Here is a 24,373-nt window from a genome sequence, read left to right as displayed (position 1 = left end):
CACCGTCTCTCCTGTCTACCTGGGCCTTCTGTCTCAGTGGGAGGCAGGACGGTCCCCTGAGGCCTCGTCCCAGACCCCCTCGTCCCAGACCCCACAGCCCAGGACAGACCACGAAGACGGCCACCAGCACAGCCGGCCTCGGCACACGGGCAGGTGTGGACAGACCACCGTCCTGCTCCGGAGCTCAGGCCAGCATGACTGGAGGCAGTGCGGCTGGGAGGGGTCAGTGCCCGGCCCCTGAGCCTCTCCCCCTGCCTCCGAGACCCCAGCCGGGCGGCTCCCACACGGGCGGGCTCTGCCCCCACGCGGAGCCCGTCAGGAAAGGCCACGTCCAGCTGTGGTGCCTGCTTAGCCGCCCAGCTCTGGCCCGTGCTGTTCACAGGGCTGCGGTCAGCCGGGGTCCTGGCCACGGTCACCCCTGCACAGCCCCGAGCCAGAGCAGCAGGGCTCACAGCAGGGAGGGTCCCAGCAGCTACAACACGGGTAATGGCTTCCGGATCAATTCCCAGCGCCACCTCAGCTCCCAGAACCATGGTCTGATTCATCCCCTCCCCTTTCATCAGATGAATAAATGCAGGAGCTGGCACCTGCAGGTAAAGCTCTGGGCTCTGGAGCACGGGGCCAGGAGCCTGGTTCCCAGCGTGGCACGGGCCAGGGTGACGTCCTGGTTCACTCTCCCATTTGTCACCACCTCCAGGGTTATCACTACAACTCAATGTCTGAGCGACAAATCCACAGTTCCTGGTGGTAACTTTTTCCTTTCCTTTTTTTTTTCTTTTATTTGATGACAGAGAGAAATTGAGAGGGAAGGGGAGATAGAGAGGGAGAGAGACAGAGAGACACCTGCAGCCCTGCTTCACTGCTTGTGAAGCTTTCCCCCTTGCAGGTGGGGACTAGGGGCTCGAACCCAGGTCCTTATGCATAGGAACATGTGAGTTCAACTGGGTGCACCCCACCCAGCCCCCAGTACCTGCTTTTTAAACTCTGGGTCTGGGGGCAGGGAGCACTGGGCAGAGTCCCCAGCTCAGCATCAGAAAGAGGGGTCTGGTCTGCGAGGTAGCCCACTGGGCAGAGTGCCTGTCTGCTGATGCACACGGCTCAGGGTCAGACACCAGCGCCACAGGCAGCTGCTATGGCACCAGAGGAGACTCCAGGACTGCGGGGTCGGCTCTGTTGAAAGGCAGAGAGAGTGTGCGTGGTGTCCAGCTCTGCCACCAGGGGCCAGGGGGCGGTCACCTGGCTGGGCAGCCCAGGGCCTGACACACCCAGCTCAGTCACCTGGCACCAAGGCAAAGTCACCTGCACAATTCACCCATTGGGATGAGAGAGAGAGGGAGGGAGAACAAGACAGGAGAGAATAGAGAGAGAGGAGAGGAAACAGAGAAAGGAGAGGAGAGAGTGGAGACAGAAGAGACACAGAGAGGAGAGAGACAGAGAAAGCAAGAGGAAACACAAAGAGGACACATCAAGAGTGAAGACAGAGAGAGAGAAAAGATAGAGGAGAAGGGAGAGAGAGAGAGGGAAGAGAGGAGAGAGGGAGAGAGAGGGAGAGAGAGATTGCAGGCCCTGGGCCCAAACCCCAGCGCCACCTGTGAAGGAGCAGGGCTCTGGCCTCTCGCTCATGAGAAATGGAGGTTGAAACCCGGTCTTGGCCCCTCGAGCCCTCAGGGTGAGGGCTCCTCAGCCTGTGAGGCAGCCAGGCCTGGGACCCTCGCCGCGCTCGCTGCACAGGGCCTGTCCCCACCTGACAGAGCGGAGTGTCTGGCAGGAGAGCCAGCTGTGCTAGGTCTGTGCACTCCCAGTAAAAGGAAAGAAAACAGTCACCAACTCCAGCAAATGAAAAGATAAGGGAGGCAGTCGGCTGCAGGCACCCTCGGTTAAGCACACATAATACAAAGCACAAGGACCCAGGTTTGAGCCTTCAGTCCCCACCTGCAGAGGGGAAGCTTCACAAGCGGTAAAGCAGGGCTGTAGGTGTCTCTCTCTCTCTCTTTCTCTCTCTCTCCCTATCTTCCCCTCCTCTCTCAATTTCTTTCTGTCCTATCCAATAAAATGGAAAAAACAGCCTCCAGGAACAGTGGATTTGTAGTGTGGGCACGGAACCCCAGTGACCCTGGAGAAAAAAAAACAAACAGGTGGGCCAGGTGGGCCAGGTGGGATTGTGAGCTGGGTGGTGTTAAAAAGCAATAACTCTAGAATTGCTTTAAGTAAAATTTTAAGCATGAGTTATAAGTATAGTTGCTTTTCTGCCTGCAGTGGAAAAGTCCTGTACCTCTCATTTATGAAAAAAGGGGCTAGACAAAACCCACAAACCAAGATGTAAGCCACCTGTTGTTTGTCTTAAAGAGAATAGCTCGCCTAACCAAGTCCTTGAAACCCAACCACTTGCTCAAGGTCGAGGGAGCTGATAGCCCGGTGGTCTTAGCTGACAACGAGAAAGTGTGGTGACCCTATTTTGCATCAAGGCTTGAAATTAGACAATTCTTATAGGCTGGTTAGGGTATTGCAATGTCTGAAATGATTGGATCCTGTGTTTTCTGTAAAATGCTATTGAGTGTGTGATAGAATTCTAGTTTTGCATATTCCCCACCCAGAATGTACTCTGGAATCCTATAACTTGTGTGGTTTGAGCCTTGTTCAGGGTTGAGCTGGTGGACTGCTGTCAGTCACCTCTCGGCCCGGATTCAAATTCGTGAATAAACATCTTTTGCTTCCTTGCAGTGGATGGTGGTTTGATTTTGCTCGCTAACAGGTGGGGTATGGGCCTCACAGGTGAGGGAGCCAGGACAGAGCCCCTGGTTCCACACAGGACCCCTACAGTGCCGGGGGGGAGACTGACTGGGGAGGAGGCAGCTCTTCTCTCCTGCCATCTGTATCTTTTTTTAAAAAAGGGGCTGTTACACATCGTGCTGCTGTGAACACAGGTGCACACAGATGTCTCTGGATGGGTGTGTTGGGTTCCTCAGGGTCTGTCCCCAGTAGAGGAATTGCAGGGTCACAGGGCAGGTCCCCTTCCAGCCTTCTGAGAGTCTCCAGGCTGCTCTCCACAGGGGCTGGACCCAGTGACATTCCCACCAGCAGTGAGGAGGCTCCTCTGTCCCCACAGCCTCTCCAGCCTGTGTTGTCACTGTCCTTTCTGATGTGTGACCTTCTCTCATGAATGAAGTGGTGTCTCGTTGTCTTTATTTGTATTTCTCTGACCGCCAGTGACTTGGAGCATTTTGTTATGTCTGTTGGCCTTTTGGAACTCTTCTTTGTCAACTCAGGTGTCCAACAACAGATGAGTGGCTGAGAAAGCTGTGGTCTAGATACACCATGGAATACTACTCAGCTGTGAAGAAGGATGGAGGCACCTTCTTCACCGCCTCTTGGATGGAGCCTGAAGGAATCCTGGGAAGTGAGATCAGCCAGAAAGAGGAGGATGAAGATGGGCTGGTCTCACTCAGGGGCAGAAGTGGAGACATGAGAAGGGGAAACTCCAAGCAGAACGTGGACTGGGTTTGGTGTCTTGCCCCAAAGTCAAGGACTCTGGGGGTGGGGGGCTTTCAGGTCCTGGTGCTGATGGAGGAGGAGGCCCTGGGCTGGGGGAGAGTGTTTGGCAGATGCCTGACTTGGTGAGATGAGAAACGGTGCCTAGGTGCCAACCACTGGGCTGAAAACCATTAACCCCACAATAACAAAATAAAGAAAGAAGTTGCCCTGAAGCAGTCACACTGCAGACACATGAGACCCCAGAGGCAGAAATAATTTCAGGGTCCTGGTGTCCACAACAGACTTGAAAACAATCGGCCACCAACCCCCCATCTGTGGAGCCCAGCTGGACTTTGCTCAAGAGCCACACCAAGCTCCCAATGGCTCGAGAAATTCCAAGATGCCTTTTATTTCCAATTCCAACAGAATGAATATGCTTTATCTAAATATCTTCACACCACTGAAACATTATTTTTTCCAGAAATAGAGTTAAATACATTGATCTAGTTACAAATTCTAATATAAAGAGTACAAAATATAATGTTATAAATTGTATTTTTAAAAAAAAAAAAAAAAGAAATACAAATTCTATGGTCTTTTGCATTTTACGGCCTCAAAGCATAGTCAGCAAAGGAGTCGGTAAGGAATGGACCTGCACTCGGCCCCCACCCGGGAGACGCCCGCTCACGGGGCCAATGCAGTGGAACCCAGGCCCGCTCTCGCCATGCAGGGAAGCAGTGAGTGAGAAAGGGCCCGTGCGGCCCTCCTGAGTCCATCCAGGGCTGACCATCAGGGCTGACCCTCCAGGGCGGGGAACAGCCACTTGTCAGGAATGTCGGAGAAGTGGCAGGAGTTCCCGTAGCATAGCTACTCTGTGACCAGAGACAGGCCGCCGCCCACAGGCAGTGGGCAGAGGCCCAAGGAAGGTTCTAGAAAGACAAAGCCAGTCCCCTGCCGCGGTTCCCCCAGGCCACTGCACCCTACGGGGACACTGGCTCTGGCCACCCCGGGACCCATCCCTGCACCCATCTGTAAACCACAGCCATTCTTGGTTTAAAAAAATAAGCATCATCCGTACAAGGCTCCGGGGACAAAGCAGCAGGGCGCAGGGGGCTTAAAGCATTGGCTACGTTCCTAGACCCCAAAGATAAAAGGCACCGAGCTGGGCACCTGTGCCCCACCCCCCCAGCCTCCTTCACCTGAGACACAGTCTGGCCTCCCTGGGACTGGCCGCCAGCAGAGGACAGACAGACGGCCAGCAGGCACCCGCCCCAGGGGTGGGCAGAGTGCAGTGCTGAGTTGAGGAGTAGGAGTGCAGAACCTGAAGGAGCCTGAGGACCCTCAGGACCTCGGGGACGCAGGCTGGGGGGCTGGGGCAGGGCAGGGCAGACAGAAGTGGTGGTGCCTGTGTGGACAGGCCCTTCCCAGTCAGCAGACGGCAGGTGGCAGAGGTAGTAAGTAGAGTCTGACAGTGGGGGGGGGGGGTCATGCACAAGTGACCCCCCCAAAGCTGAGGGAAACCATCTGACAGGGGCAGGGGCAGGGGGGACGTATCAGCTAAATAAATAAGAGAACACTCATCTCGTTAAATACTAGGGTCAAAGCGGTGTGGAGCCACAAAGGAAGCCGGACAATACCGCATCCTGTCAGGCCGGGGAGCCGCAGGGCTGGGGGGTGGTGTTCCCAGGGGCCCGGGGAGCAGGGTCCACCAAGCTCACAAGAGGGTGGGCCGGACGTTGGTGGACAGGTGCCTCTGCAAGCCCGTGCACAGGCAATGTGGCTCAGGTGACTTTGTCCTTCAGGACAGTAAAGCAGAGTCCCGGCCACAGGCCCCAAACAGAGCACGTCTGGCTTCAGGGTCTCAGGAAACGTGCGTGAGAGGTGGCACCAACATCCCCGCTCACGTATGCGTTCTCACAGCACACGCGTGACACGGGAGCCTACGGAGTCACCAACTGCAAGTGCTACAAAGTGCCTGGACCCCTCGAGTAATTCAGCCCAGTCACAGGAAGCCAGAATAGACATGAACTAAAAGTTACAACAGCAACGGGGACCATGCAGCCTATCACGGCCACAGGAGAAGCACACTGGGGTGTGTGTGCGTGTGCGTGTGTGCGTGTGTGCGTGTCTGTGTGTACTCCCACACCCGCCTTGATATCAGAAGCCCCTGGTGTAGTAAATGGCACGAAGCCATCGGGGTCTCACGTAAACTGTGCTCTCACAAGGACAAAAGGTTAGGACGTTGTCTGTCTGTGTAAGATTATTGCTTTCTCTCTCTCCCTCTCAGAAAAAATACGCAGCATGCCCCTCTCTATCCCTTGCCCACCTTTATGAAAGTGTCACCCTCCCCCAAAAAAATAATAAAACAAGAGGGGCTGGGCGGTGGCGCAGCGGGTTAAGCACACACAGTACGAAGCACAAGGACCCACACCAGGATCCTTGTTCGAGCCCCCGGCTCCCCACCTGCAGGCGGAAAGCTTCAGAAGCAGTGAAGCAGGGCTGCAGGTGTCTCTCTCTTTCTCTCTCCCTCTCTGTCTCCCCCTCCTCGCTCAACTTCTCTCTGTCCTGTCCAATAAAATGGAAAAAATGGCTGCTGTGCCAGCACTGAGTCCCAGGGATGACCCTGGAGACAAAAGAAAAGAAAGAAAGAAAGGAAGGAAGAAGGAAGGAAGGAAGAAGGAAGGAAGGAAGGAAAGAAGGAAGGAAGGAAGCCTAGTAAAGCTTTTAAAAGCAGAAACTTCCACAGAATGTTTTCCATTCTCGCAGCAGTTCACGGTGGACAACGCATGAATCACGTGCAAACATCTGGAACGCTCTGAGAGATCCTCGCACAGTGTCCCGGTGGGTGGCAGAGACGGGGAGGAAGGACGCGGCTCCCGTAGGTGGGGGCTGGGGTGGGGGCACGAGAGCCTTCTCTGAGGACACTGCGCAGGGTAAGGGCTCTTGTCCCGGCCTCTCCCCGTCGCCAAAGAGGTATATCAGGCACCCACTCACAGCCCTGGGGAGCCCAGGACCCAAGGCATCCCCCACCTCGGGAACACCAGGCCCCGGAAGAGAAAGAAGCACCTCCTTTCTGGGGGTGGGGAACACGGGAGCAGGAACCCCGAGCACCAGTGCCCAGTGCCCGGCTGGCCTGGGCCCCTCACGCCTGCTCCGGAGTGCTTTCTGCTCTCTAACCCGGGTCCGCGCGGCGAGGGGCCATGGCTAGATGGGTGTCAAGATGGGCCCGGGGTGCAGCCGGTACAGAAAGGTCCTGAGAATCCGCAAGGAAACTGCTTAGTGTTCAGCCACCGGGGGGCTGGGCCCCGCTCCCACAGCCCCTTTACAGAGGTGGGAGAGAGGATGCGGGGGGGGGGGCCTAGGGAGACCCCAGAATGGAGCACCCTCAAAACACAGACTCTCCGGCTCTGGTCCCTGGCCCCCGCCCCACCCCTGGGCCTCAAGCACCCGCCCCCACCCACCCACACTCTGAGACACCCAAGGAGCCAGGGGCTTATAGGGTGTCATGGTCGGGTCCTCTGCCATGTGACTTTGCTCATGGTGGGGCCGGGGCCCGGCACCTCCCCGGACGAGGAGCTTGTCCAGTGTCTGAACCCACTTTGCACACAGCGGGCACGGGGTGGGGGCACCGGGCCAGACGCCAGCAGGCGTCTGCTCCAGGAGGCAGGGAGTGAGCCCGCCAGGCTCCGGGGTCCTTCCTCGGGTGGCCGGCCAGCGAGCAGGCAGGGACATCCGTGAGGAGACGGCAGGGTCGCAGGGCTCCGGGCGTCCGGGCGCAAGGCTCTGGCTCCCTTCACAAGCGGCACGGGCTGGGTGCCACCTGCTCAGAATGGTCTCTCCCCTGCAGGAGACAAGAGACAGAGAGGAGGGCTTACTTCAGCCCCCTGGGCTCTGCTGCCTCCTTGCCCTGGCCCACTGTGTCCCGCCCGCTGGGAGGAAGGGGCACTCTGAACCAGTGACGTCACTCCCCTGGGTGGTGAGCCTCTCTGCCCTGTGTGACCGGCTTGCACTGGCCTGTCAGGCTGTAAGGTCTTGGGTCCCCCCTCTGCCAGTCTGTACATATCTAAAAATAAATCAAATGGCTAAATAAATGCATAAGTAGCAGATGAAAGCGAACTGCAGGGCTGGAGGCCCGGGAGAAGGCGCAGTAGATAAAACTGTGGACTCCCCAGCATGAGGCACTGAGTTCTATTCCCAGAACCCCACAAGCCAGAGTGATGCTCTGGCCCTCCCCCTCCTCCTCCTCCTCTCCCCCACCTCTCATCAATTATGTTCAAAAAAACACCTGAACATTCTTTACAAACACCTTTAAGAAGGACTGAGATGTCTCAGTACCCAGCAGTTCAGCTGTCGCATAGCCAGTGCAAGTGCAGAAACAGACACGCCATGTTCTCTCTGGCTGGAGGACTGCTTCCAAGTGGGGCCTCGTTCTACAAAAGCGCCCTTCTGACTGGTCGGTTCATGGGGACCAGCAGCTCGTTATTTATTACAGCAACTCCACAAGGGGGTTGGAATGAACACAACCCATCTGAGAGGTCTGAGGGCAGGGGCAGCACCCAGCAAAGTGTGGGGGTCCAGTGGGCCGCAGCACAGGAGCTGGTGGCAGGGAGGGTGAGGGTGATGATACATTTTAGAGAGAGGTACACAGCCACAGTCTTGCAAAACAACATTTCCTCCCAGTAAGAAAGAGAAAGACAGTAGCCCTCAAAGAGAGAGAAAAACTTCTGTCTTGTGGCCCAGCAGCACCACTCTCGGCACTTATCCAGTGGACACTCAGACTCTCACTAGAAGGGACACTGTCCCCCGTGTCCACAGCCACTCTGTCCACAGCAGCCCGAGAGGGGACGCAGCCCAGACGCCATCCACAGATGACGGGATGGAGGAGTCACGGGATCCAGACTCCGTGGAATACTACTCTGCCGTCAAAACAGATGAGAGTGTGTCCTTGGGGACAAGCTGGATGGGACTGGAGGTGATGCTGCTTAGGGACATAAGTAAAGATGGAAGACGGCTGCCAGACGGTTTCACTCGTGTGTGGACTCTAGAGACCTGAGACACAGGAACTTGAAAGAAAAAATAAATAACTGAAGGAAGTGAACTGTTCCTAAGACTTGCACACAGTGCCCAGGGACATGGGTTCAAGCCTCCGGTCCCCACCTACAGGGGGGAAGCTTCACAAGTGGTGAAGCAGGTCTGCAGGTGTCTCTCTGTCTCTCTTCCTATCTCCCCTCCCCTCTCAATGTCTGCCCGTCTCTATAGAGTAAATAAATGAATAAAATAAAGCCTTGTGGGAAGCCTGCTGGCTCTCTGGGAGGGGAGGGTGGGGACACAGAGCTCTGGTGGGGCTGTGGTGTGGAGCTGGTCCCTGCCAGCTGACCGTCTTGTCACCCACTGTTAGTCACAAATGAAAAATGGGAAAATGAAAATAAATTAGAACTCCCTCTGAAAGCGCTGGGAATCCACTGTGGGAGTTTAGGCTGTGATACAAGCTATAAGCCGTTTCTGTCTCTGAAGAGACAGGCAGGAAGCCTCAACAGGAGCTGGAGATTGTTGTTCCAAAAAAGTAATAAACACAATAACAGGGCATCACGAGCAGGTCACAGCAGCCACAGAGGCTCAGAGCAGAACTCTGGACTCGCAAGCAGGACCCCAAGTCCCGCCCGGCACCACTGCACGGAGGGGAGTTGCGTGTCCTCGCCTCCATCTACCTGGGAAACGAATAAAAGGGCTTTTTTTGCCATTGATTTTCTTTTAATTTTATTACTGAGTCAATATGTATTAACAAAATGACAAGACAGCTGTCCCCACGCCCAGAGTTCTGTGTCTCCAGTCCCTCCACTGGGAGCCCCAGCAGTCCCCCAAGGTTGTAGCTATGGATAGGCTCACTGTCGTGTCTACAGCTGTCTGTCTGTATCTGTACATATTCACCCCCCTTCTTTTTCTGCAAGGGGGAAAACTTCAAGCCAGTGAAGTTGTTCTCCTGAGATGTTCAGGTCTCTCTTTCGCTCTTAATATTTTGTTTTTTATTTTAATGAGATAGAGAGGGATATACAGAGAGACCAGAGCCCTGGAGATTAAACCTGAGACCTAGGAGCCTCAGGCATGAGAGCTTCTTACAAAGCCATTATGCTATCTGCCCAGGCCCCCCCATTTTTCCTAAGGCCCCATCTCTCTTCCTTGCCAAGTCACACGTACACCTGTTACTACTTCTGAATGTCCTCCCTTTTTTCCTCGTTTCCTGGGTCCTGATGGAGTTGGAGCTCAGAGCCCTCTGGTCACCTTCCCCTGACATTTCTCCCCCCTCTGGGAGCCTGGACCCAAATTCTCTATGGGGAGCAGAAGGTGGGAGCTCTGGCTTCTGTCATTGCTTCTCCGCTGGACATGGGCGCTGTATTTCTTACAGAAGAATTGTGTCGGGGCCTGCATGATCCCTGCACCTTCTGTACACAGCCGCCCCCCTGACGAACGAGGCAGCTTGGTCCGCCATTCATTCCCTCCTCTCCTTTTCTTTAGATTAATGGAACTACTGCTCCAGCTTAACTGCTGGAAAACAACTCTCAGGAGGAGAACATCCATCATCGCCGGTCATTGTTGGCAAGCAACCCGGACAAGCCCAGACCCCGGAGCCAGTACTTCAGAGAAAAGTCCGTCTGGTCTTTAAAATCCCGAAGTTGGTGAACGGGAGGCTTCCTGGCTTTGCAACCACATACAGCAGGGACAAAGGCAATACCTTCACACACCCCCAGCTGGGTTCCCCAAGGGTCCCCTGTGGAGAGCAGCCTGGAGACTCTCAGAAGGCTGGAAGGGGACCTGCCCTGTGACCCTGCAAGTCCTCTCCTGGGGACAGACCCTGAGGAACCCAACACACCCATCCAGAGACATCTGTGTGTACCTGTGTTCACAGCAGCACAATGTGTAACAGCCAAAACCTGGGAGCAACCCAGGCGTCCAACAGCAGGTGAGTGGCTGAGACAGCTGTGGTCTAGAGACACGTCTCTGCTGGCAGGACCTTCCCAAACTCTGAACTATCTCCCTACAACATGCTTCCACCTCCCTGGATTTGGGGAGCAGAGGCCCAAGGCTCCCCGGAATGTCACCCGCAGGAAGAGACAGAAGTGAGAGGCACCTCTGCACAGATCGGCCAGCTGATGTCCTGCATGGAAATGCACCTGCGCGGAAATGCACCTGCGCCTGCCATGTGTGTGAGAGGCAGACCTGAAGGCACGAGACAGCACAGCAGTGGAGCGCAGGACTTGCCAGCCTCAGACCAGGGGAGTCACCCTGGTACCAAGGATGCCAGAGCTGAGTGGACTCCGTGCACGTCATAAAAACTTCAGGGGGCTGGGCGGTAGCGCAGCGGGTTAAGCGCATGTGGCACAAAGCGCAAGGACCGGCGTCAGGATCCGGGTTCGAGCCCCCGGCTCCCCACCTGCAGGGGAGTCGCTTCACAGGTGGTGAAGCAGGTCTGCAGGTGTCTGTCTTTCTCTCCCCCTCTCTGTCTTCCCCTCCTCTCTCCATTCCTCTCTGTCCTATCAAACAACGAAGAGCAATAACAATAATAACCAGGGCAACAAAAATCGGGGAAATAGCCTCCAGGAGCAGTGGGTTTGAAGTGCCGGCACTGAGCCCCAGTGACAACCCTGGAGGCAAAATAAAGAAATAATAAATAAATAAACATCAGGGCCAGGCGGTGGGGCACCTGGCAGAACACGCCGGGCAGACGTGCAAGGACCTGAGTTCGAGCCCCCATCCCCGCCTGCAAGGGGAGCTCCATGAGCAGTGGAGCAGGGCCGCAGGTGTCTCTGTCTCTCTCCTTCTCTCTCTCCCCCTCTCTTGATTCCTCTCTCTATAGACGCAATAAAATTAAAAGAAAAATGGTTTTTACCAAAGAGGGACCAGTGGTGGTGTAGCCAGGAGAGCGCAGGTGTTAACTTGTGCAAGACCTGGGGTTCGAGCCCCCGGCCCCCACCTACAGGAGAGAACCCACACGCGGTGGAGGAGGGCTGCAGCCGTCTCTCTGTCTGTCTCCCTCTCTGTGTCCTCCTCCCCTCCTGAATTTTCCCTACAGTTATCCAATAACATTAAATGAATTTTTTTCAGAAACAGGGCCCGGCAGTGACACAGCCAGGTGACTGCACAGGTCGCCATGTGCAGGGACCCGGGGAAGCCCGACAAGCAGTGCAGCGGGGCTGCGGGGTCTCTCTCGGCCTCTGGCCTCTGTCTCCGCCTTCCCTCTCAGTGTCTCTGTCCCAACAAATAAACGAAGGCATTCTAGACCGAGCACACGCATTCTGGTGTGCAAGGACCTGGGTTCAAGCACCCCCTCCCCTACTGCAGGGGGAAGCTTCAAGAGTGATGGAGCAGGTCCGCAGGCCTCACCCCAACCCCCAATCTCTCTCTCCCTCCCCCTCAACTTCTCTCTATCTCTGTCCTAAAGAAAGAAGACAAGACATTAAGAATAAACACTTCCAGGGATCAGGCGGTGGTGCACCCAGTTAAGCGCACACGTCACCATGTGCAAGGACCTGGGTTCAAGCCCCCGGTCGCCACCCACAGGAGGGAAACTCCGCAAGCGGTGGAGCAGGGCTGCAGATGTGTCTGTCTCCTTCTCTATCTCCCCTTCCCCTCTCACTTTCTCTCTGTCCTATCCAATTTAAAAGAAAAAGTAATAAAGTTTTTAAGAAGTAATAAAGTTTTTTTAAAAGTTTTAAAGTTTTTATTACTTCCTATTAAGATATAAGTAAAATAAACTGCAAGGAAGTACAGGAGCTGCCTTGAGCGGCCACTGTCACTGTCTCAGATCTCGTCGTGTTTCCTGGGGCAGAGGGGGTCGTGGGCCAGCCAGACGCTGGACGCTGGACGCTGGACGCTGGGTGGGGTGGGCGGGGTCAGGGCAGAGCGGGCAGGCAGGACGCCCTGACCGGGGGGGCGTCCACTCACCTGTGTGTTCCAGGGCGGGCCCGCTGGGTCCCCAGCTCTGGTAGAGGGACGCCAGGTCCTTGGGAATGTAGGTCTTGAAGATGCTGAGGATGTCCAGCCGTTTCTCGGGCCCCTCATCTGCGGGCTCAGGGGTCAGGCTGTGTAGCACCGGAGGGGGGCCCAGCTTGGCCCTGGGGGTCCCGGGGGACCGCGGCTCCTGGCCCGCCTTGCAGGGAGGCTCAAGGGGAGGTAGAGGGGGGGGCCCTTTCGCGAGCGGCGGGCCCTGAGGCTGGGGGCTGCCTTTGGCTTTGGGGGCGTCCGGGGCACTGTGCTTGTTGGGGGGCCCGGGGCCGCCTGCCCCGGAGGTGGGGGGCCCAGCAGACTTCTCAGGAGGCGCCGGGGGCTGGGCGCCCAGGCGGGCAACAAGGGGGGGAGTGGGGGTGCCGCTCACGGGCCTGGCCTCGGCCTTAGCCTTGGGGGGCTCGGGGCCGGCCGTCCAGGGCCCCCCAGCAGGCGCCTCCCGGGCCTTGGGCTGCCCCGAGGCCTTGCTGGACATGCCTGCCTTGGGCCCCGGGGCCCCGGCGGGCAGCTGTGTGCGGCAGAAGCGGGCAAGGGGCAGCGGCGGGCAGTCCTTACCGCCCAGCGCGGGCGGGGGGCCGGTGCGGCCACTGCGAGCCAGGACGACGGGCTGGGAGCGCAGCGCCCGGGGGCCCAGGGGCGGCGTCCAGGGAGGGGCGCGGCCGTGCCCGCTGACCCTGTGCCCCACGCACTGGTGAATCCACAGAACCTCGGGGTACAGCGTCTGGTGCGGACAGTAGGGGCAGCGGTGCACGGCCGGCCCGGCCTGCGGAGTGGACGCTGGCTCCCCACGGCCCCGGGGCTCTGGGCTCGACCGCTCACTGAGGTCCAGCGGGGCCGGCTCCGGGGCCGGTGCCCGCCGTCCACTGACCGAGGGCTCTGGTTGTGAATCCGGCGGCTTCCCTCCTGGAGCCTGGGCCGGGCTCTCTGTGGGATGCTGAGGCGGGGATGCACCTTCCAGAAAAGTCGGTCCTTCTGGGGCCCCCGGATAGCTGGGTGTCTCCAGTCTGGGGTGTGAGGCGGGCGGCTGGGGGTCCCCGGACCTCCTGGGGTCACCGGGGGCGTAGCCGGTGAGAGTAGAGGCGGCGAGCGGGGGCCTGGGCTCCGGGGGAGGCTTCTCGGGCGGGCTGGGTCCCCGGGGGCGGCTGTGGGTCCCGTTGGACAGCTGGGCCGGACCCTGGTCTGGAGCCAGGCAGCGGAGTGGGCATCCCCCTGTGGGCACAAAGGACACAGATGAGCCGCTGGCCACACAGGAGGACGATGGGGGCACGCTAGCTACGGACGGCCCCTGAAACAACACAGCCCCCCTCATGTCACAGGACCCCAAGACTGAGGAACCTCCCCAGGGTCAGGCCCCAGGCAGAAGAGCCCCCCTCTGGACAGCGCAGCACCTCAGACAGGACAGCCCCTCACATCACACCCCCCAGGTAGGTCAGCCACCCCAGGGACAGAACCGCCCTGCCAACAGAGGAAGCCCCCGGAAACAGGACAAGCACCCAGGAAGGAAAGGCACCCAGACACCACAGGGCCACAAACAGGCCACCCCATCCTGGGGACACAGCAGTCCCACAGCCTGACAGGGGCTGGGGCTGTCCTCCCCGGAGCACAGGACAGGTGCAGGGGGAGCTCAGACAAGGGTGCAGACAAGCCGCATAGCAGGAGCTGGCCCCGCCAGCACCCAAGGAGACTGGAGGATGGTGGGAGGGGAGTGTGTCCTTGGTGGGTGTTGCTGCTGGTGGGCGTGGCTGATGGTGGGCGTGTCCTTGGTGGGTGGGGTTGCTGGTGGGCGTGGTTGGCGGTGGGCGTGTCTTTGGTGGTCATGACTGTTGGTGGGCGTGTCCTTGGTGGGTGTGGCTGATGGTGAGCGTGTCTTTGGTGGGCGTGGCTGATGGTGGGCACGGCTGTTGGTGGGTGTGGCCAGTGGTGGGCCTGTTCTTGGCGGTGGGCTTGTCTTTGTGGGAGGGGCTGGAAGTGGGCGTGTCCTTGGTGGGAAGGGTGGCAGTCCCCTTGGTGGGAGGGGCAATAGGTGGGCGTGTCTGTCATGGTGGGAGGGGTGCGTGGGCGTGTCCTTGGTGGGAGGGTGGCAGTGGGCGTGTCCTTGGTGGGAGGGTGGCAGAGTCACAGAAGCAGGAGGCAGCCACAGGAGGTGCCCCTGAACAGGGCCGCCCGCCACAAGCCGCGCAGTCCCTCTCCCGGGCTCCAATCCAGAGGCCACAGACACGCCTCCCCAGAGGACACCTCTGTGTGCCAACGTCCTCGTCGTCGGCAGCAGAAAGACCAGGAGCAGCCCCCCCACCACAGATGGCTGGATAGAAAAGTGATGGGATAAGCACTCCATGGAATACTACTCTGCCATCAAAAAAGATGAGATTGTGTCCTTGGGAACAAAATGGATGGAAGCGGAAGTGACAATGCTTAGGGAAGTAAGAGCGCTGGCTGCCAGGTGGTTTCACTCATGTGTGGCCTCAGAGACCTGACACGCAGGAACTTGAAAAACAAAACAGAAGCCAGCCAACTGCCTCTGCCTTGTGAGGACTCCCGTGGCTTCTCTGGGAAGTGGGGTGGGGACACAGAGATCTGCCGGTCCCCTGAGAGCTGGAGGGGCAGGAGGGTGACAGGTGTTACCTGGAGTCCCAGGCTCAGCGAGCTGCCCGCGTCTGCAGAAAAGCCAGTGCTGGCTGGGGAGGACAGGCTGCCCCCTGACGTGCCCAGACCAGACGCTCCCACGTTCAGGCTGCCCCCCCCTCCCTCAGGTGGGTGCATGCGCTCATCCAGCCCCCGGCCCCGGGTTCTGCCCCAGAAACCTGACTCCAGGCAGAGACCCGGGGAGCTGAGTCAGGCCAGCGACGGGGAGGTGAGACTGGACAGAGGGAGCTGGGACAGACGGTCAGAGCAGAGGAAGCTGGGACAGACGGTCAGAGCAGAGGGAGCTGGGACAGATGGTCAGAGCAGAGGGAGCTGGGACAGACGGTCAGAGCAGAGGAAGCTGGGACAGATGGTCAGAGCAGAGGGAGCTGGGACAGACGGTCAGAGCAGAGGGAGCTGGGACAGACGGTCAGAGCAGAGGGAGCTGGGACAGACGGTCAGAGCAGAGCAGGTGGGACAGACGGTCAGAGCAGAGGGAGCTGGGACAGAGGGTCAGAACAGAGGGAGCTGGGACAGACGGTCAGAGCAGAGGGATCTGGGACAGAGGGTCAGAGCAGAGGGGGCTGGGACAGACGGTCAGAGCAGAGCGGGTGGGACAGACGGTCAGAGCAGAGGGAGCTGGGACAGACGGTCAGAGCAGAGGGAGCTGGGACAGACGGTCAGAGCAGAGGGGGCTGGGACAGATGGTCAGAGCAGAGGGAGCTGGGACAGACGGTCAGAGCAGAGGGAGCTGGGACAGACGGTCAGAGCAGAGGGGGCTGGGACAGATGGTCAGAGCAGAGGGAGCTGGGACAGATGGTCAGAGCAGAGAAGGTGGGATAGACGGTCAGAGCAGAGGGGGCTGGGACAAACGGTCAGAGCAGAGGGGGCTGAGACAGATGGTCAGAGCAGAGGGGGTGGGGGCAGGTCTCTGCAAGCACCTCCCAGGTTCAGTCCCCAGCACAACCATGAGCCAGAAGAGAGCAGTCTCTGGGGGAAACAATAACAACAGTAATAATAATGTGGGGAGCCGGCACAGGGGTTCTGCCAGACTCTCCTGCCTGAGGCTCAGGCCCCAGGTTCAATCCCCAGCACCACCATCAGCCAGAGCTCACCAGGGCTCTAGGGAAAAAATGATTAATGACAATTAAGTCTAAAACCAACTTATTTTACAACAACATTAAAAAGAATAAAAATACTTAAGAGAATTTTTAAGGAGGGCTGTGGAGGCAACATCATAGTTCTGCAAAGGCAGGACTCTGGTGGGTGTCATCTATCTATCTACCTACTACCACCTATCAGCTAGCTATCATCTGTCTACCTACTATCACCTATCTACATCTATCTATCTATTATCATCTATCTCCATCTATCTATCATCTATCTATCTATTATCACCTATCATCTATCTATCACCTATCTACATCTATCATCTAGCTATCTATTATCACCTATCACCTATCTACATCTATTATCACCTATCTACATCTATCTATCTATTATCACCTATCACCTATCTATCATCTATTATCACCTATCTATATCTATCTATTATCACCTATCTATTATCTATCATCTATCTATTATCACCTATCTATCATCACCTATCTATTATCACCTATCTATCATCTATCTATTATCACCTATCTATCATCTATCACCTATATACATCTTTATCTGTCTACCTACTATCACCTGTCACCTAGCTATCACCTATCTATTACCACCTATCTACATCTATCATCTATTATCACCTATCACCTATCTACATCTATCTATCTATTATCACCTATCTATCATCTATCACCTATCTACATCTATCATCTATCTATTATCACCTATCACCTATCTACATCTATCTATGTATTATCACCTATCTACATCTATCTATCATCTATTATCACCTATCACCTATCTACATCTATCATCTATCTATTATCACCTATCACCTATCTATCATCTATCTATTATCACCTATCTACATCTATCTATCATCTATCTATTATCACCTATCTACATCTATCTATCATCTATCTATTATCACCTATCTACATCTATCATCTATCTACCTACTCTCACCTATCACCTGGCTATCATCTATCTATCTATCATCACCTATCTATCATCTATCTATCTATTATCACCTATCATCTATCTATCACCTATCTACATCTATCATCTATCTATCTACCTACTCTCACCTATCACCTATCTATCACCTATCTATCTATTATCACCTATCTATCACCTATCTACATCTATCTACCTACTATCACCTAGCTATCATCTATCTATCTGTGTTATCACCTATCTATCACCTATCATCTGTCTATCTATTTTCACCTATTACCACCTGTCTATCATCTATCTATCCCCTATCTCCATCTATCTATTATCACCTATCATCTCTATCCCCTATCTCCATCTATCACCATCTATCTGTCTACCTGTCCCCTGTCACCTGTCACCTGTCCCGTCCCCTGTCACCTGTCCCCTGTCCCGTCACCTGTCTCCTGTCCCCTGCCCCTGTCACCTGTCCCCTATCCCGTCACCTGTCCCCTGTCCCCTGTCCTTAGTATCTCTCATTAAGCTGATGTCTATCCCCTGTCCCGTCACCTGTCCCCTGTCCCGTCACCTGTCCCCTGTCCCGTCACCTGTCCCCTGTCCCTGTCACCTGTCCCCTATCCTGTCACCTGTCCCCTGTCCCCTGTCCCCTGTCTGTCCTTAGTGTCTCTCATTAAGCTGATGTCTATCCCCTGTCCCCTGTCACCTGTCTGCCCTTGGTGTCTCTCATTAAGCTAATGTCTGTCCTCAGGAGGAACCAGGAGTCCCGAGATGGGCAGTGACTCAGGTCCCTGTGCACAGGGTCCCCACGACTTCCGGGCTCTGCCTCATGTGTCTGAGCAAAGTGTCCTGACTCTGACTCACGCTCTGCCAGAACACGCCCCGTCAGAAAAGCCACGGACCGCTCCGGCACTGAAGAAAGTTACACGGTGGCATTCCGACAGCTGGTGCTCACATCGCTGCCCCAGCCCGTCACAGCACCCGGACCTCTGTGGGCAGCGTCGTCGGGGTAGGCAGGCTGCCACGCAGACAAACGATTTCTTTCTGGACTCTGCTGTCTCTTACCTTCTGACTTTTTTCCAGTTTGTAGGTTCTTGTGATCTCTTGTGCTCTGTTGCTTCCTGACCTGACCTTGGACTATCTTATTTAAATAAAATAATAAAAGGGCCGGGTGGTGGCGCACCTGGTTATGTGCTCATGTTACAGTGTGCAAGGACCCTGGTTCAAGCCTCCGGTCCCCACCTGCAGGGGGAAAGCTTTGCAAATGATAAGTCAGGTCTGTAGGTGTCTCTCTGTCTCTCTCCCTACCCTATCTTCCCTTTACCTCTCTGTTTCTCTCTGTCCCCGTATATATAATATACACGGTTCAGGACCCGAGACCTCCAGACCCATTGGGGAAAACAGAAAAATAATTTTGCCAGCTTAGAATTTTCTTCAAATTGTTGTTACTGAAAGCTGAGAAGAAACCTTTTGCTTTTTGTAGGGGGCAGGGTGGGGGTATTAGAGGCTCAAGGACAGGTGCTTATCAGTCTCCCTGCCTCACAAAGTGCCCCACACTCCTGATACTATGGCAAAAAGTTAAAAAGAAAGGGGGAGATGTTGGGTAGTTGCCATCTCCCCCTGGCTTCTTCTTATCCATATGCCTATATAGGGATTTACTGATCCAAAGGTTTGGTCTATTTACATAAATCACTTTTACATAAAGCACTCCAGGGCATTGGTGGTTCAGTTATAGGATTCTCGCCTGTTCCACCCCCTCCTTGTCACACTCTGATTTTCACCAGTCACTTTTCTCTCCACCCTCTCTATATCACATCCTGTTTCCACCCTACTTGGATAGTATAAAAACAGCTGCTCTTCTGATTAAAGACACTTGGAAATTGCTTTCCGGCTCCGAGAGTTCCAGAGTGTATCTCCTGCGGAAGTTGGTGCAGCACGCGTTCCTGATCCCTCTCCCACACAGCAGCCTAGATCAGCTCCAGTTGAGTTCTCTCCAACCCAGAGAGCACTAGCTCGGGAAGAAGTACCCTCAGGCTATCCCGGCAAAGACTGAGGGAAGAAGGGCACCGTGCAGGACCACACAGCGCAGCACCTCCACACCCTAACAATTCTCTTTATTTGTCGACCGCCAGAAACCCAGAGGAAGTGGTGAGACCCTGAGGGAGAGACACCTGCAGACCCTGCCTCACCACTCGTGAAGCATGTTCGAACCCGAGTCCTCGTGCACTGTAATGGGAGCACTTCAGCTGCTGCCCCACAGCCTGGCCCCCTTGGACAGGAAAATCTAGAGGCATACAAATGCCTCCGTGAGGACAAAGGGACCTGGGAGCTGGGGCAGCAGCAGCACACCAGACTTGCATGCCAGAGGCCCCAGGTTCCATGCCAGCAACCACCACTGCCCACAGTGAGTGCTGGGCCCTTCAGTCCTAAAAGCAATTTGAAATAAAGGAGGGGTGGGTGGTGTACCTGGCAGAGTGCACGCTTCAGCATCTGCACGGGCCTGGGCTTAAGGCCTCGGTCCCCACTTGCAGGGGGAAGCCTCACACGTGGTGAAGCAGAGCTGCAGGTGTCTGTCTCCCCCATGACTTTTAATCTCTCTCTGTCCTAGCAGATAAATAAAAATAAAATAAGCTGGGAGTCGGGCAGTAGCGCAGCGGGGTAAGCGCAGGTGGCGCAAAGCGCAAGGACTGTCCTAAGGATCCTGGTTTGAGCCCTCGGCTCCCCACCTGCAGGGGAGTCGCTTCACAGGAGGTGCAGGTGTCTGTCTTTCTCTCCCCCTCTCTGTCTTCCCCTCCTCTCTCCATTTCTCTCTGTCCTATTCAACAACAACGACATCAGTAACAACAACAACAATAACCACAACAATAAAACAACAAGGGCATCAATGGGAATAAATATTTTAAAAAACAAAAAAATAAAATAAGGCTGCCGGGAGTAGTGGATTTGTAGTGTAGGCACCAAGCCCCAGTAATACTTCAGGTGGGCAAAAAGAAAGAAAGAAAGAAAGAAAGAAAGAAAGAAAGAAAGAAAGAAAGAAAGAGAAAAGCAAAAGCAGGAATTAATCTTTAAATCGCCACCCAGTGCCTGCAGCTGAGCTCACCAGCTTTCTTCAGCAAACTTCTAGCAGAAGCACAAGCCTCCTGAACGAGCAGGTGCTTTAAGGAGTCGGCTCCCCTCCCCCAAGCCAAGGTCAGGGACAATGACCCAGGTGGAGACTGGACTGAGAAGCGACACTGGTCTCCCCCGGGAGCTCCTGGGCTGTGTGACGGGCCCAATACAGGCCTCCTCTCCCCCTCGGGACTCAGTCCTCCACCCCGTGCGCTGACTCTCTCCAGTGAGCCGATCCCTCCCTCCCACCCTCTGCCAGGGGAGCGGGCACATCCACATAGGCTACACTCCCAGGGAGGCTCTACCCAGAGGCTCGGCTGCACCGCTCGTGACGGGGAGAGGCCAGGTGTGCGCAGCAGACGCTGGGGCGGCGTCCCTGGTGAGGACAGACACACAGCCCTCCGCACCTGAACCTCTGGGCAGCAGAGCTCTCACTAGACACAGACTGGCGCAAACACAGCTGGCCAGTGGAGTCTCTAAGCATTGGCAGAGACACTGCCTGGAGAAGGCTCTGCTCCAATTAGCTGCCTCCCCCAGGGCCCAGGCTCCCAGGGGGCCAATCAGCGCACACCAACCCCAAGCCACCCTTTCACTAGAGAGCCGGGCTGGGGCGGAGAGTGTGTGTGTGTGTGTGTGTGTGTGTGTGTGTGTGTGTGTGTGTGTGTGTGTGAGTGTGTGTGTGAGTGTGTGTGTGAGTGTGTGTGTGAGTGTGTGTGTGTGTGTATATATGTGTGTATGTGTGTGTGAGTGTGTGTGTGTGAGTGTGTGTATATGTGTGTGTGAGTGTGTGTGAGTGTATGTGTAATTGTGTGTGAATGTGTGTATAATTGTGAGTGTGTGTGTGTAATTGTGCATGTGTGTGTAACTGTGTGTGAGTGTGTGTATAATTGTGTGTGTGTGTGTAATTGTGCATGTGTGTGTGTGTGTAATTGTGTGTGTGTGTGTAGGTGTGAGGGCCCACTGTCCTCTGTGCATGTCCCTGTGTGCAGCAGGCTTCTTTATTTTGCTTATTTTGTTCATTTATTTATTTTTACCACCAGGGTTCATGCTTGGGCTTGGTGAGCTGCAGATACTACGAATCCACTGCTCCCAGTGGCTTTGTTCTACCCCCTTTTTTTTCTGTTTTACTCAATAGAGCAGAAACAAATTGAGAGACACAGCCCTGCTTCACCGCTCGTAAAGCGACCCCTACAGGTGGGGAGCGGAGGCTGGAACCAGGGTGCTGGCACTTGGTAGCAGGTGCCTTCAGTCAAGTGCACCACCACCAAGCCCTTGCAGTGTGTGTGTGTGTGTGTAATTATGTGTGTGTGCATGTGTGTGTGATTGTGTGTGTGTGTGTGTGTGAGTGTGTGTGTGTAATTGTGCGAGTGTATGTGTGAGTGTGTGTGAGTGTGCATGTGATTGTGTGTGGGCATACATGTGTGTCTGTGAGTGTGTGTGCATGTGTGTGTGCAAGTGAATGTGTGAGTGTGCATGTGTGATTATGTGCGTGTGCATGTAAATGTGTGTGAGTGTGTGTGCATGTGAATGTGTGTGTGCATGTGTGTGCGTGTGCATGTGAGTGTGTGAATGTGTGTGAGTGTGTGCATGTGTGAGTGTGTGCATGTGTGTGAGTGTGCATGTATGATTGTGTGCATGTGTATGCATGTGTGTGTGCGTGTGTCCGCAGGGCAAGGAGAGAGATCTGGGCACATCTAAGGAGCGGCCTGCCACGCAGCCTTGCACACAGTGCCTGCCCATTACAGGCCGCCGTCCCCACCAGAACCTGGATGCTGGGTCTGCAAACACACATCTGGACACAAGCCCAGCAGGGCTTACCTGAGCACACCGGGGGCTGAGACCTCGCTGCAGGCCCACCTGAGCCCACCGAGCCCACCAGCCCACAGACACCTTGGGTGGCTACCTGGGCGTGAGGCTCCCTGCCGAGCCTGGCCACTGGCACGGGGTTACCGGGCACAGGCACTCAAGCCCCTGGGCCTGCGAGCGCTCTGACACGGGCTCACCTGAGCACATGACCAGGGCTCGGACCACCTGGCTGCACCGGGCCCTCTGGGCCTGGGACGCAGGGGTGCAGGGCTGCCCCATCTCAGAGCCAGCCAGCAGGGGCACTGGTCACCCGCTCACCACATGGCCGGAGCCCAACCCCACCTGGGCACAGAGCTCCCGGGGTGTGGGTCTGCCCAGGCCTGGTACCTGGACCCTGGCTGCGCAGGTGCGGGTGGGGTGTGGGGCCCAGGCCACGGGGTCGGCCGGGCACGGGGCTGCCTGGCTGCCTGGGGCCCTGGGCTGGAGCTCCGTGGGTGTGCGCCCTCCGGGCGCGGGCTGGAGGCCTGGCCAGCCGCCGCAGCTCACCTGGTGCAGACGTGGCCGGGTGCTGCTCCGCGCCCTCGTCGGCACTGTCGTCGGCGGCCTCGTCGGCCAGGCCCGAGCCCGGGGAGTCGGCGGCGTTGCAGGCCGAGCCGGGGCTGCTGGGCTGCGAGTCCCCGTCGCTGAGCGAGCCGGAGTGCGAGCCGCCTGGGTGCGCGGGGTCCCGCGGGCGCTGCAGGTGGCGGCGCGCGCGGCGGTGCACGCGGGAGTGCAGGACCATCTGGTGGTAGGTGCGGAAGATCTTGCCGCACTCGAAGCACTCGGACGACTTGCCGTGGCCGGCGGGGGCGGCGGGGGCGCGGCGGCCAGGGCGCGGGGGCGGCCGGGCGTCCGCCGGGACCCCAGCCCAGGGCTCCCCGTTGGCCCCCGCCCGCTTGCGCGCCGGCCCCTGCGCGCCCGGCTCGGCCTCCCGCTTGCGCCGGTCCTGCGCGGCCTGCGAGTCCTCGCGGTCCGGGCCCCCGTCTGCCGCCTGCGCCTCGTCCCCCGCTCCCGGCCGGAGGCCCTCGGCGGGCTCCGCCACCCTCCCGCGCGTGGCCAGCTGCCAGGCCTGGTAGCTGCTGACCGGGTCCAGCTCGGCCACCCTGCGGCCGTGGGGGCCGGGGGCCGGGGGCAGCCCCGCGGGGCGCAGCTGCAGCAGCTGCAGGAAGCGGCGCTGGGCCTCCTCCTCCGGGGGTGCCCCCTGAGTGCCCCGCGGCCGGGCGCCCCGGTGGATGGCGTGGTGGGCGTTCAGGCTGTCCAGCGTGGCGAAGAGGTTGCCGCACTGGCCGCAGACCTCGTAGAGGGCCAGGCCGGCCACCACGGCCTCCTCCTGCACCACGTCGTTGATGGTGGCCACGGGGCCCGGCTCGCTGCGGGTTCGGTTCCTGCCGGCCGGCCGCGGCCCGTGCGCCTTCATGTGGTTCTTGAGGAACCAGGGCTCCCGGAAACGCCGCCCGCAGATGTGGCAGCCGTGGTCGAAGGAGCCGCGGTGCTTCTTCATGTGCGCCTTGAGGAACCACGTCTGGCTGAAGACCTGGCCGCACACCTCGCACGGGAAGTCGCCGCCCCCGCCGGGGCCGGGGGGCGGCTCGGACCCGGGGCCGGGGGCGCCCAGGTGCGCGCGCTCCACGTGGCTGAGCAGGGCCTCGTGGCGCTGGGTGGCGAAGCGGCACAGGCGACACCTGAGCGGCTTGTGCACCTGTCGCAGGTGCAGCTCCAGCTCGGGCCGGTGCGCGAAGGCCGCCCCGCACAGGCTGCAGAGCTGCAGCTCGCCGGGGCCCGCGGGGTTGGGAGGCTCGCTGGAGCCGTGCAGGCCCTCAGGCTCGGCCTCGGGGCCCGGGCCGGGCAGCAGCTGGCCAGAGCGGTGGGCGCGCATGTGGATCTTGAGGTTACCTTTCTGGGACGCGCGGTGGTCGCAGTGCGGACACTGGTAGGGCTTCTCGCCCGTGTGCTTGCGCATGTGCTGCGACAAGGAGCTCTGGAAGGCGAAGCTCTTCCCGCAGATGCAGCAGCTGTGGCTGGACGGCCTGTCCCCCGCCGGGTCCGTCTCGGGGCCCCCGCCCGGCCTGGGGGGGCTGGGGCCCCCGCGAGGCTCCGGCTCCATCGTGGGGCGCGGTCACCGGGCGGCCCGCCTAGCTGCTCTCCATGGCCGGGGGCCCACGCTCAGCCCCCGGTCGCCCCGGTGCTCCTGCCACAGCCAGAGGGGCGCGCATGGCCGGGGGGAAGACAGCACCTGCAACAGAGAAGAACCTGGGCTCAGGGG

General features: G+C 57.5%; 1 protein-coding gene across 1 annotated transcript; it reads right to left on the bottom strand.

Moving 5' to 3' along the window:
- Window positions 1–3,856: 3,856 nt before the first annotated feature.
- ZNF516 (zinc finger protein 516) lies at window positions 3,857–24,373 on the bottom strand. Its single transcript, XM_060184003.1, has 3 exons — window positions 22,618–24,373; window positions 12,412–13,680; window positions 3,857–7,312 (listed from the first exon to the last, which is right to left on the bottom strand). The coding sequence occupies exons 1-3, from the start codon at window positions 24,212–24,214 to the stop codon at window positions 7,296–7,298; spliced, it is 2,883 nt and encodes a 960-aa protein (XP_060039986.1). The 5' UTR covers window positions 24,215–24,373; the 3' UTR covers window positions 3,857–7,295.

Source organism: Erinaceus europaeus, unplaced genomic scaffold (assembly GCF_950295315.1).
Source record: "Erinaceus europaeus unplaced genomic scaffold, mEriEur2.1 scaffold_608, whole genome shotgun sequence".
NCBI classification, from domain to species: domain Eukaryota; kingdom Metazoa; phylum Chordata; class Mammalia; order Eulipotyphla; family Erinaceidae; genus Erinaceus; species Erinaceus europaeus.
This window is presented reverse-complemented; position numbering and strand designations above follow the sequence as displayed.